Source organism: Polyodon spathula, chromosome 12 (genome assembly GCF_017654505.1).
Source record: "Polyodon spathula isolate WHYD16114869_AA chromosome 12, ASM1765450v1, whole genome shotgun sequence".
NCBI classification, from domain to species: Eukaryota; Metazoa; Chordata; class Actinopteri; order Acipenseriformes; family Polyodontidae; genus Polyodon; species Polyodon spathula.
The window spans coordinates 46082645-46096857 of NC_054545.1; the positions used below are offsets into that span (position 1 = coordinate 46082645).

The 14213-nt window shown below is 40.1% G+C and overlaps 1 protein-coding gene across 1 annotated transcript in view; it reads left to right on the forward strand.

The window, feature by feature from the left end:
- The first annotated feature begins 8224 nt into the window (after positions 1 to 8224).
- LOC121324922 (neurabin-2-like) overlaps positions 8225 to 14213 on the forward strand; it is a 47411-nt gene continuing 41422 nt past the window's right edge. The window contains exons 1-2 of the mRNA XM_041267123.1: positions 8225 to 8357; positions 10098 to 11812. Coding sequence (XP_041123057.1) covers positions 10172 to 11812 — 1641 coding nt within the window. The 5' untranslated portion in view covers positions 8225 to 8357; positions 10098 to 10171. The remainder of the gene's footprint in view (positions 8358 to 10097; positions 11813 to 14213) is intronic.

Here is a 14213-nt window from a genome sequence, read left to right on the forward strand (position 1 = left end):
GGGTCACCAATGAAACACGATCATCGTCTCATTCAAGTCAAGAGGAGAAAAAACGAAAACGAAGGCATTGTAAAGCACAGAGAAGTATGGGCAAGTACTCTACAATAAAAACATTAAGCCACTGATTCAATACGCTTGCACTACTGTGATATCAAACATACAGAATGCCTATCCCACTCTGAATTGGGAAGGATGGAGCTATGAAATTTAAACAGTAACGAAGTACCGCTTCAGTTTAAAGACATACAGAACATCATCCTAGCGATGCAGCGGCATCACAACGGCACTGCAACATTAGCCCTTCGTGCATGGGTACCCGTTTGCTGAATGCTGGGTTTCTCCTTCCTTTTTCACTCCTTTGCAAGATCCAAAACAAAGGTCTGATTGTGTACCTCGTGACGTCACATAGTGGTCGGAGCTACGCTAGGATAAAGTACAGACAGCTGCGCACGTTTCCTCGTCCTTTACTTTTAAAAGGATACTACTGCGAAGAAGTCTTTTTTTTTTTTTGCAAACTTTAGGATTTTCTTTTTATATAAATAAAATAACTCCAGCCTCAAACAGAGCAAAAATGATTTGCAGTTTTTAGACAGCACTGTATATCATTCCGGGTTGAATGATTTCTTTTTCCTGTTATCAAAGGGTTCATTGTGCGGAGCAGGGATTTTAATTGCAAGTTTTATTAATGGACATGGATACTTTGCTGGATTCAAAGGTTTTATTCTGTACACGCGCATTAATTAATTAATTAATTAATTAATTTACTTTAGGTTACTTAACAACTGTGCATGACATAATTTTTGTTTGATCTTTTTATACAATTGTCTGCACTATTACACTTTTCTTATGTAATTTTGTCATTGTGTTTGAAAACAATGGTGTCTTCCAAATGAATTTATTTATAAGGTACTGTCCATTCACTTTTATTTACTTAACATAACAGGATGAAAATACACATATTATAATAATAATATTAATAATAATAATATCATAATAATAATAATATAATAATAATATAATTCTTAAGTCTTTTATATGTACGGATTTGACTAAACTGATCCAGACTGTTTACAGACAAATAGATCAATACTATTCTGAAAACTTAGATCTCGAGTTTAATATATATATATAATATATATATATATATATATAGATATATACTATATATATATTATTATATATTATATATATAAAACACAACACTTTGAAAGGTTTCAGCTGTCGTTACATGCTGAACAATTGTTATGTTAGAGTTTGCTGACCAAAGTCGATTAATATATACTCACAATAAAAAACAATGTTCTAGCTTTAGGAAAAAAAAAAAAACATTGGGTTTATTTATTTATTTATTTTTATTTATTTATTTATTTTTACTTCAATTATGTAGGGAAATGTATTTGCTGACTTGCATAAACATTCACATGTACAATTTAATTTTCCTAAAACATCATCAAAATGAAAAAAGCTGCGTTACAGGATAACAACATTTGTATTAGTTCCCATTATTTAATTCACACTCAAAACAAAGGCATTGCTTTATAGGACCAAAGCTGTACTGTAGAGTATAGGTGCAGGGTAAGGTATCTAAAAGCCTAATTTCTCAGTACATCCACACAATGGTAATAACGGCCAGTAGTCGTGTGCAAAATGATACAATGGAGAGAAAACATCATTGCATAGAGTGTATAAAAGAAAGTACTGAAACAGTGGAGGATGAAAAGAGTTCAACAGCAATTCTGTAATAATAATAATAATAATAATAATAATAAATAAAGTAGGCCTACGTTAAGCTGAATAACTGGTTTTGTTGCAAACGTTTTGACACGTTTTCCCCCAGAAGATTTCAAGTCATTTTATATCATTTTCGGTTATGAATAGTTCAGTTTCACAAAAGTTGCCAAACATTTGGGAATTTTTGTTCCAGTTAGTACGATACCACAACCATTTAGAAATCGCTGGACTAATTCAGGATTGTGTTTTTGTATCCTCTAGAGGGCAGCAACAGTTACTTTGGGTTTATTGCAATTGAGACGCATTTTAATACACAGCTGGGGACTGTCTTGAGCTGCTTAGTTCTTTGCAATTGGTGTTGAGTACTCGTTTAGTACCGTCCTCCGTACTAACCATGGGATCATCCCCAGTTAGTACTCTGCTTTTAGCTCTTTGCAATTGACCCAGTGATATTTGTACCCTTTCTCAGTAGTCGTACGTCGAGTTTGATGTTCAAGCAGAGAATGCACTTGTTTGTTGTCTGTCACTGTAATCGAGTTGTTGTAACTAATTAAAGATGCATTTAGAACATCCATCCACATAGCAGTGAAAACCACGTGTCTACATGATTGCATTAGAACACCCATCCACATAGCAGTGAAAACCACGTGTCTACATGATTGCATTAGAACACCCATCCACATAGCAGTGAAAACCACGTGTCTACATGATTGCATTACACTTGAAAAGACAGACTAACAGTGCTATTGTCACAGCTCATATTACTCCTATATTACTTTAATGTGTTGGCAAACAACTAAAACTCAGGTGGTGAATGCAGAGATTTGGTTTAAGGGCTGTTAATAGGTTATATAGTTTTAACATGTTAGCAATTGTTAACAGCATACATGTGGGAAAGATGTTTGTCTTAATACGTAATAACGTATTCAGATTCAATATTTGATATAGGTTGTGCACATGCAGGGTTACAGGGAATATACAAGTAAATGAATTCACATAAAAGTAACAGCTGTCTTTCTGAGGGTTTTCGTTATGGGGCTGCAGATATATACAAAATACCTAATATGTTCAGGATTAAACAAACAAATGCGTTTATTCTTCAAGTGTAGACATGTAGGAAACTAAGCAGAGTGTATAACAAGAGAAAGAAGTGTGTCGCTTTAAGACCAGTATTATCTGCTTCACAAAATCATCACACCATGAAGAAGAAGATCAGAAGTGTATCGTGAGAAAGCGTGTGTTCTGTTTTTGCTGATTTTCTTCCAGTGGCTGTAATGGCTGCAGAGTTTTTTTTTTTTCTGAAAAGATGTTTACCTGTTGGAAAGTAAAAACATTGTATTCTTTGCCTTGATTTGATCAGCTGTATTTTTTTTAGAGCATTTTAGAGTACACCACTTAGTTGTAGGTGGATAATACAGTTCAGTGATTTCCTAGTGCTGTACAATTTTCTAATATAATCCAGCTGTAACTTGTGCCAGCACAGTGTAGACCAGGGGTCTCCAACCCTGGTCCTGGAGAGCTACTGTGGCTGCTGGTTTTCATTTCAACCAATCCCTGTCACTTAATTGAACCAATTATTGGCTTAATTAGTCCAGATGAACAGGTGTTCCAGATCTTTAGCCGCTGATGATGTAAAGACACCTATAAAACCTGCTGGAGAGGGGCTCTCCAGGACCAGGGCTGGAGACCCCTGGTATAGACTGATACAATCAATTCTAAACACAACATGTGTTTACAATGTTTCCTTAGCCTTGTATGCTTTTAATGCACAGTACCTTCGTTGAAAAATATATTGGTGTCCTCTTCTCAGTATCAGCGTGCAATTCATTGTGTTGCAATTGCTGGTGACTTTTTTCTTATGATTCTAATTGCAATTGCTTGCCTTGACCTACATTTGATTATGAGTTCAGGTGCCACTGCCATGCAGTAAGCTCCTGTCACGTGGGTTCGATCGGCCAATGTGTCATTGAATCGGTAACTTCCAATACCTTTAGTGCAAATGCATTGCCAGCAAAAGGAAAATAAACTTATTTCACATCTTTCACGTAAATCACAACCACAGACCACAAATTGATAAACTGCCTGCTATGCTGGGGCAGGAAAAGATGGGCTTCTGTGAGTAAATGCATGTATTTAGACTCCCTCCCATGTAGGCAAGGATGAGGACTTGGATCAGGGCCAACTCCAGGTGGACTAGGCTCGTGCAAATGTAGTGCTGGTAGAAATCTCGACTCACCCCTCGCTCTGCAGGATTTCAGACCCCGGGGCGTGGCAAGGGGCGTGGCCTGTGTCCGGTCAAGCTGGAGAAAGGCAGTGTCAGTTATAATAAAAATCATCTCAATATTGCAAACGGCATACAGAACGATTATAGCAAAACGGAAACGATATCTATTTATACCTAATTATTGGAAACGATACGTATTGAGATAATAGCATTAAATAATACTTGCCACTAGGGGATGCTAGACTTGGAAATTTAGTTATGACATATGCTGTACTAAAACTGGAAAGCATTTCAGCGGGGAAAAAAATGTCTTGGCTTCATCCTGTGGTAGCTTTGAAACATCAGCTAATTTCTAAACTGCTATCAGTTGAAAATAACCTTTATCTACTTTGCAAGTACATCAACTACACTTCTGTAGTCCCAGACCTGTCGACCAGCAATATATGAGAGATAAAATAAATAAATAAGTAATGCACAGCGGACTGTTAGCTTATACAAACGTTATCTGCCTGTTATTTTTGTTCTGATCATTTGATTCTGCACTAAGAAGAAAAAACAACCCTCTGACCCCTGTGGATCAGCTGTTTGGGCTCGCCTGGGTGATGTTGCACAAGTCAACAGGGACTGAACCACATGTTACAGGGGAGGATGGGTCTGAGATGCTGGCTGCAGCATTGCTGGTTCATAGGCTTCAAGGCTTGCAGCAGACATTGGGAGAAGAGCGTGTCCGAGCCCACCTGGATGTAAACCGGCCAAATGTTTTGCATCACCAAGAATTGTAGGATTGAGACATATATTTATATAAATATATATATATATATATATATATATATATATATATATATATATATATATATATTCAATTATATATGAATATATATATATATACTTGTAGGAAATCTAGAGACAAAATTGTAGTAAATTAGTTACTTCATTGATGTTTACTACTAGTGAAAACATCATTTAGATCTTGTTTTTAACATCATTTAATCAATGAAACTACAAAATGATATCACTAAAAAGTCTACCTGGAATCCATAATAGTAGCTCAGTGGTTTAAGAAAGCACTAGGCTGCAGTGTCTAGGGCAGTGGGTTTGAGTAATCCCACCAGTACCATGCCCTGACAGCCTTTTACTAAGGGTTCAGCTATGTAGGAATAAAGCATTTCCCCATGGGCCTGTGCTGCCATGGCAACACCGAGATCCTGGTGAGGCCTCCTGACCTTCTCTAACTTCAAGCTACTTCATCACAATTAACAGCTGAAGCTTGCCAGCTCAGCGCTCTCCCTCAATGCATTTGCAGTTTGCTTAATGGTTTTTGTTTTTTTTTCACAAAATTCACATTCATTTTGATATTTAGCCACCTCACTGTGCTTCATTGAGAGATATATCCACACTAGATAAATGTGCCAAAATCCTTCTTTAAGAAATATCCTGTCCACATTTTCTAGAGGCAGGGTTATAGTAGACTTTGTTTACACTATATAGGAAGTTGTAATACAAGCGTGTTTAAAAACACAGCAAGTAAGACTTATGTAAGATTACAAGAAAGCTAGTGACTTGTGTGAGAAGACATGTAGACCCACTGGCAGAGACAAAGTGATCAGTGGTTAAAGCATTGGGCCGCATACCGGACAGCTGCGCAAAAAGCATTGCTGATCAGTTGTCATCCATGTGTGTGCCAGGGTGGGTAGTTTAAATTAGATTCTCATGTGCTTCCCTAGAAGTAATGATCTTTACAGGGTACAACGGTGACACCTGGTGGCCGGCAGGTGTCATATTTATATTCTTTATTGGCTTCCTCAGTTGACATCATTGATTTCTTTGATTCCTGATTGGATCCATTCTGAGTGCTTCTTCAGCGCAGGAAAGATGATTGGATGTAATTTATATGCATGTGTTACATTTTCACATTTAGAGAGCTCCTTATCCAAAACAAGGCAGCAAGCCTGTATTAAATAAGGGCCCTTGTTCAAGAGTCATGGGCGTGGTGTTGCATTTGTACGTGTGCATACATTTCCTGGCACGTTAATGCTTCATGAATACAGCACAGGGTGTTAATGAGGTGTTTGGAGTTACGTCGGTTCTCACCTGTCTGTCCATATGCCAGCCTTCCTGCCTGGTGGTATTAAAAGCTTCCGTCACTTGGGGTTCCTCCTTATACTGAGTGCTGACGATCAGCACTGGCTAACACTCTACATTGTATCGGTGATTAGTAAATACACTGGCTAACACTCTACATTGTATCGGTGATTAGTAAATACACTGGCTAACACTCTACATTGTATCCGTGATTAGTAAATACACTGGCTAACACTCTACATTGTATCGGTGATTAGTAAATACACTGGCTAACACTCTACATTGTATCGGTGATTAGTAAATACACTGGCTAACACTCTACATTGTATCGGTGATTAGTAAATACACTGGCTAACACTCTACATTGTATCTCTACATTGTATCATTGGTGATTAGTAAATACACTGGCTAACACTCTACATTGTATCGGTGATTAGTAAATACACTGGCTAACACTCTACATTGTATCCGTGATTAGTAAATACACTGGCTAACACTCTACATTGTATCGGTGATTAGTAAATACACTGGCTAACATATCCGTGATTAGTAAATACACTGGGTGATTAGTAAATACACTGGCTAACACTCTACATTGTATCCGTGATTAGTAAATACACTGGCTAACACTCTACATTGTATCCGTGATTAGTAAATACACTGGCTAACACTCTACATTGTATCGGTGATTAGTAAATACACTGGCTAACACTCTACATTGTATCCGTGATTAGTAAATACATTGCAATTGAACAAAGCGGGGAACGTTTCCACAAGTTTTTAAGAAATTAGTTTAATTTAGTGGAAATCTGTGTAAAATAACGTACAGAATTGGGGATCGAAACGCACTACATAAGACGCACACGCACACGCACACGCACACGCATACAAGGTTATCCAGCGGTTATTGGTTTTCGGCAGCGGCAGAAGATGCACTCTAAGATGTTGATCGGTTGCCGGAGTCGTTTCCTACAGTTCAGACCCATGAAAATAGGTCAGTGGGTCTCCGAAGCAGCTATCGGGCGCTGCTGTCCCTTGGCTGCGGAAGGAGTCCGAGTTTGCTACCGCTGCTTGATGAAAAATTTCTATAAAAGACGAAGGACTGCAGAGCAGTGTAGTTTCATAAAAACCAAAGAAGCAAGCAGGAGGAGACGGTGGTCGCATCTTTTAATTCAAACAAAGGAGTCTTTATTTATTTCTGCATTAATGTATTTATATTAAATGTACTACAAATGTGTTATATGCAGTGGTTTTATTTTTTATAGCTAAAAATATTAAAATCACCTTTGCGAATATTGCAAAAACCTTCTAAATAATAATAATAATAATAATAATAATAATAATAATAATAATAATAATATAATAATCATCATCATCATCATCATCAGTCATCCATAGTGCCCACTTAAAAACCCAGAAATTCCACAGACCACAGATAAGATACCATTCTGGTTAACCTCTGCATGTAACATAAATAACATGGCCATCACAATGATGCACGGAATACATACGTAGTACAGTATACGGCCTTTATCTGCAGTGCAATACAACAACTGGCCACCAGATAGCACCCATACCCGAGTAGTCCAGTAAAGTAACGGTTTCTCCACCGCAGAAAGCGCTCAAAAGGAAGGAAGACCTTGCACGATTCCTTTATTCTGTGACGAGGTAGAAGGAGGCTGTGACATTCAATAACTCCCCTCTTACAAAGAGAAGTCTATGTTTCAGTGACATGTATCAAAGTTCACTTTAATAACAATACTTTCTCTCATGCATGAAAATACTGTAATCATCTATCAGTATATGAAGGAATTAATTTAGAACCTGGAAAGATGTAATACCTGTATGCTTCTCATGTTTTGGTTTCTGCTTTGAATATATATATAGAAACTTATATATATATATATATAATCTATAATATATATAGATATATATATTATATATATATGATAACAAACAAAGGATAGGATGATTGGTGGTCCAGTGGTTAAAGAAAGAGGCTATATATTATAATTATAATATAATTAATAATATAATATAGTAATAATAATAATATATAATATATCATTGGAGTAATTCCAATATAAAATAATCTTTGTATTCAATCATGCAATGTACGAATGTAGCTGCAAAAAGGGTGGATGATCTTTCCATAGAGAGAGAGAGAGAGAGAGAGAGAGAGAGAGAGAGAGAGAGAGAGAGAGAGAGAGAGAGGCGGCAGAGCAGAATCAAAAAGCAAAGACACTGGACGCAGACAATGGCGCGACCGACAGCCGAATCTTAACATTTCCAGAACCTGCTGCTGTCCACTGAGAACAAGGTATCTGCGAGGGTAATAATTTTCCTTTTATTATTTTTCTCCGTTTTTAACGTCGAAATTGACAGTTATTAAGGAAATTCAAAGATGCAGGAAGCAACGTAGCAGACAGCAGGCATCAGCAGGAGCGAAGCCTTGCCCGGTGAATTCTCCAAGGTCCTAAAGTGGTGCGGGTTACACGGTTTCAAAATGGTTTCGAGAGCCGGAATTTTGATTTGGGCATTTTACAAAATAAACCATGCATCTTGGTAATGTTATCACAGCTGCAATGTCAGGTCCTTTATTTCTATAGATGTGCGTTGAGATTTCATGATGATTATTTTTATTTTGGGTAACGTGTTTCCAATACGATTCAAAATCATGATGATACATTTTCGACTGTATTTGGAAACAAAATTGTGATATCTGCTCGTGTTTATTTTCATTTCTGAAACAACAAAGCGCTGCTGTTTTTTTTTTCTTTTTCATAACGATGTGTTTTATATAATGTTTAGCAAACGAGGTGTAAAATATTAATAGAGTAGTAAATATTAATATATGATATTGTTGCGTTTTAATGGAATTGTAATTGTCAGCGTGCAAACTTTTTGTCTATTTTTTATGGAAAAAGAGAACGGGATTATTTTTCCAAAAAAAAAAAACAAAAAAAAAACGGTGGGCCAAAATATGGGCATCTGAGGGCATTTAACGGTTTGCATGTTTCCATTTTTGTCAAGTAAATACAGGCAGATACATGCTGAATAAAACATGCACTTCCGGGGGGGGGGATGCATCTTTAAGGGTTTTCTTTTGCATTTTAATTGGTTTTCAATATAGTCTAAGAATGTGCACGATGTACACTTCTCAGGGCCAGTATGTACCATGAATAATTATATACTAACACCGTAATATGTATTCATTACGTCATGATTACATGCGGGAAAGAAAACACAATATTATCTTTGAAAAAAAAAAAAAAAGTATTTATGTTCAGCCTGTTATGTGAATAGGCCGAAATCATAGGACAGACAACCATTTTACGAGCGCCTGTCCCGAATACTTGGTCGACGCTATATAAACTGCATAGAAACATGCCTTTTCTGTCACCATTTTATAATATTTTTTCCGAGTGGTACTGTAGCCTGTAGTATGCGTTTATACTCAAAACAGGCAATTTTCCTACATTTAATACATGCGGCTGACAGATAATTCATTCTTTTGATTCGGATTTGAACATATCTGTCACTTTGATGATAGAGAGAATCCGGGAGAACACATTTTAATGTATTGTGTTTGAATAAGGACAATCGTTCGCCATTGCTTTGTAAGAAGGAATCGGTGGGTGCTAAGACCCAGCGGGACCCTTCCCGTTGCAGTCAATCTTTACTGTTGCGGGAGGACCAGAAATCTGCAATAACTAGCAGGAGAGACAAAAGTCAATAGATCTAATTGATGTAACGCAAAAAAAAAAAAAAAAAAAAAAAAGATGAACCACGAGCAAAATCCTGGAATCGTCGCTGCTCTCATTTAGTTTATGCGGAACACGCTTTTATTTTCATATCCTGTTTTGCATTTTTTTAATGCTGTTTCTCAAAACTGGAACAGATGCAAGATGCGCCAAAATATACCCATTAATGGATAGAGCTGAAATCACAGACATAAACCTGATTTATTTCTCTCTCTCTCTCTCTCTCTCTCTCTCTCTCTCTCTCTCTCTCTCTCTCTCTCTCTCATCCTGTCACCTGATTGTGTCTGCTGCTGAAGCTGCCCGTTGTACGCTGTGCTGCAGAAGTGGAGCTATGCCGTTACTGCCCAGGCTTGGAGACGCTTGATTAACCATGATGAAGACCGAATCCCCGTCCGCAACAAGCACCGCATCTAATTCCACTTTGAGGAGCCCATCTCCGCACAGAAACGCGTACGAGGCTGGGATACAGGCGCTCAAGCAGAGTAAAGATGGCCTTAGCAACGCCGCGAACGGGGACGAAGCCCAGGGGTGCAAGCCCAAAATCTCATCCCGTGGCAGGAGGTACGGCTCCAATGTCCACCGGATCAAAAATATGTTCCTGCAGATGAGTACCACCGGGCCGGGTGAAGGGGAGGACGCGTCGAATGAGAACGATCGGTCGGTGCGGCTTTCCCTGCCTAGAGCCAGCAGCTTAAATGAAAATGTGGACCACAGCGCTTTGCTGAAGCTCGGGGCAACCGTTTCAGAGCGCGTCAGCCGTTTTGACCCCCATAAGACGGCATCGCAACAGCGTCAGCCGTCGGGGTTCTCCCGGCTCCAGGAAACGAGGAAGTATTTCGAGCAGCGGACCTTGCAAGAAAAACAAGCGGCCACCAACCGTATTTTATTAAAAAAGGAGCGGGCGGCGAGCTTTCAAGACGGGAAGCTGGACGTGGTTGTGCGTTTCAACGGCAGCACGGAGTCGCTGGACAGTTTAGACGCAGGGGGCACCGGGGAGGCCGTCTCCCCGACTGTAAGTCAACTGAGCGCCGTGTTTGAGAAGGCTGACCTCCGCAACAGCCTGCATCGGCCTTCCACCTCCCCCCTGCCCAGGGGAGCCAGCCCGCCACCAGGAAAGGTGGCCATGCTCAACTCCAAAATCATAACCAAGAAGTCGCGAGTCTTTCCCCCCTCTGGCAGTGAGGAGGGCAGCCCTGCTGCAAGGAGCGGGCGACAACGGAAGGATTGTGACGGGACCTCCAGTAGCAGGGGCAAGCTGGCTGCCGACAAGAAGGAAACCCCCCAGAGCACAGGGACTGGAAGCAGAGTGGGAACCAGATCAGAAGAGCAGGTCAAGAACGAAACCCCCCAGAGCACAGGGACTGGAAGCAGAGTGGGAACCAGATCAGAAGAGCAGGTCAAGAACGAAACCCCCCAGAGCACAGGGACTGGAAGCAGAGTGGGAACCAGATCAGAAGAGCAGCTCAAGATTAAACCAGTGGAGGCTGAGGAGAGCAGGGAGAAAGAACCTGGGGAGCAGGGATCTGGCGCAGAACCCGCGGGAGAAGCAGAGACTGGAGGGGAAGCCAGTGTTGGGCCTAAATACGCCCCAGAAGGTGGCAGCAGGCAAGTACAGGCTGAAGTGCATGCCTCTTTGGAGAATGTAGGAGAATCCCTACCTGCAGAATCCAACTCTTCAGAGCCCAACTCTGCAGCCCCAGAGACCCTGGGGGGAAAGGGGGAGGAGGAGGAGGAGGAGGGCCTAGGGGACTCCCCGCAGGGAGGGGAGGGGGATTTCAATGGGAGGGGGGAGGAATCCCGCAGGGAGGATTACTCCGAGGGGGACCTGGTGGATATCAGCGCCTACAGTGGGATCGGGGAAGACTCGGGGGGCAGTCAGCTGGACGAGGATGAGGAGGAAGAGGAGCCCTACGAGCCAGAGTCGAGCTGCTCTGAGATACCAGGCCTCCCGCCGGAGGAAGACGAGCCCCCTCCCAGCCGCAAGATCCGCTTCAGTACGGGGCCAATCAAGGTGAGTCACAGCTCTGACCCCGCCCCCTTTTATTGATTAACATACCTGGATAAGGACCCTGTTTAGCTCTGACCTGTACTGATCTCTGATGCCTGACTTATGGGACTAACAGTAGGTAGAAATCAAAGAGACAATGACTTGGCAAAAGTCTACCATAAGCCATAATAATAGTACAGTATGTCATGTTAGATTTCGAAATGTCACTTTTTCAGTGTTTCATAAAGTATATGGAAAACTACAAGGTGGTATGTAATTCAGTATGTTACAGAATATCATTCGGCAGGTTTCATTCGACTTTATGAAGCTAAATTAGTTCATTCTATAGGGGTGATGCAACACTGTTAGCCAGAGCTGTAGATTCAAAGTAGTTTGGCGGGTATTTTAATAAGTGACGACTGTACAAAACCTATACCAGCTTTAACAGTAAATTGTGTTTCAAGAGTGCTGAATTAGGGCAGCTGCAGTTTGCATAATTGATTTTATCAAGGTTGCAATGTGATTACAGAAGGAATGATGTAAACATTTTTCTTCGAAGTTTGTTCATTCCTAATATCCCCATTTTGACCTCCCATATGAACAATCTGTGCCAGCTGAGATTTTAGCAGCTCAAAGAATTACCAGCAATGAGGGCAGCGCAATGCATCTGAAACAAAAGCAGAGTGCTCTTAATGTGGTTGGAATGGTGTACTTGGTTTATTTCTCTCCAATTGCCCTCGTCCAGAAGAGAAGCCTGCAGTTCCTACAATAATGTGTACTGAAGGTTAACAATACTCATGCTGCTATAAATCACTACCACTTTAAAACAAAGGCTGCAAATTCCTTTGCATTTCAGTGCACTAGCTGTTATCCTACTGGCATGGTCAGCACAGTATGTTGCTGTATGTTTACAGTATGTTTACTACCATTGTATTCAAATCCATGTGAATTTACAGACATCATTTTAAAGTAGCTTCATTGCTTTCTTTCCCTTTCTATCTGACGGTGTTTCTAGTCAATCTTTAAGAACTTCTGGGTTCTTTGGCTTCAGTTTTGAGTTCACCTGGATTTGAGCTTGTCTGGAGACTCCTAAGTTCCTCGTTCCATCGAATCATGTAAGCTTTGAACTCCGAAGCTCCACATACTGTCTCTGTATGTGTGATGGTGGCCTTTCATAATGGACCACCATCACAAAGCTCTTTACAGAGGTAGGCTGTGAACTGTGCATTATATGCAGAGTCATTTACAATAGGACACTGATTTAACATCTCATCCGCTTGATGGAGCACAAGGACATTAAGTGACTTGCTCAGGGTCACACACACAGTGAGTCAGTCAGTGACTGAGGTGGGATTTGAACCAGTGACCTTCTGGTTACAAGCCCTGGACTTTAACCACTGAGTCACACTGCCTCCTTGGGGTTATCATGCTTAGCAGTTTGAACCTGTATAATACACTGATACTGTACGGGCAGGTCATAATCTACTTTATCAAAAAGTTTGGGAAAAGGCATTTCAAAATGTTTAGATACAAACGGTAGATATTGAAGTGTTGCTAAATGCACAGAAATGCAGTTGCATGCTGTGACATTTCTGTTGGTGCAGTGGGGTAAAGTTGTACACACCGGTTGGTTGTTGCATTGTCATGGTAACGCATTGTCACAGGTCTTCTACACTTCATTATTATTCAAAAACAAACTGCTGTTAGAAAGGGCTGAAACAATAACTGGAGATCATCTCCTGTAAAGAGGGGAGTGGCTAGAGCAATAATAACCAACATTAACCTACTTCAGCCACTATACATCTTGCTACTTAATCGGTAGATTGCATATTGGGTTCCTAATTTTAGGCTGTAATTTCTTTTAGTTATCGTGGATTTCACATTGTCTGTGAAATGTACCTATTGCCGTGTACTATGGAGTGCCCTGTGTAAATTCCCATTTCTGAAAGAATAGCCTAAATATACATATTTTTGTATCACTGAATGCAGCAAACATTTGCCTTATTGGAAGCACTCCCTGTTACACTACATTAGGAACCTGGCAGTCAGTTTAGTTTGCTTCCGGTAAGTGATTGAGCACACACTGCATAGAGCTGCGCTGTTTCTTTAAAATATCTTTAACGATAAAACACACCAGCTGCATCAACGACAGGGGACATTTCTGCTAAAGATCGCTCTGTCCAGTACAAGAACGGGACATTTAATATGTCTTACATTTATTTCAGTTTTTGTTTTGTTTGATAATTCACTGATGGTGAAAATAGAATGTATTTATAAAGTGGATGTAAAAAATATTCTACAATTTAGCATTTGCTGTGTTTCAGGTAAATATGCCCCTTATTTTGTAACGCTTCCCGATTGAACGGTGAACCAGAGAAAACAGGCCAGTCCGGTGAAGCGCAGGAACCTTTAGGACACAAAGAGT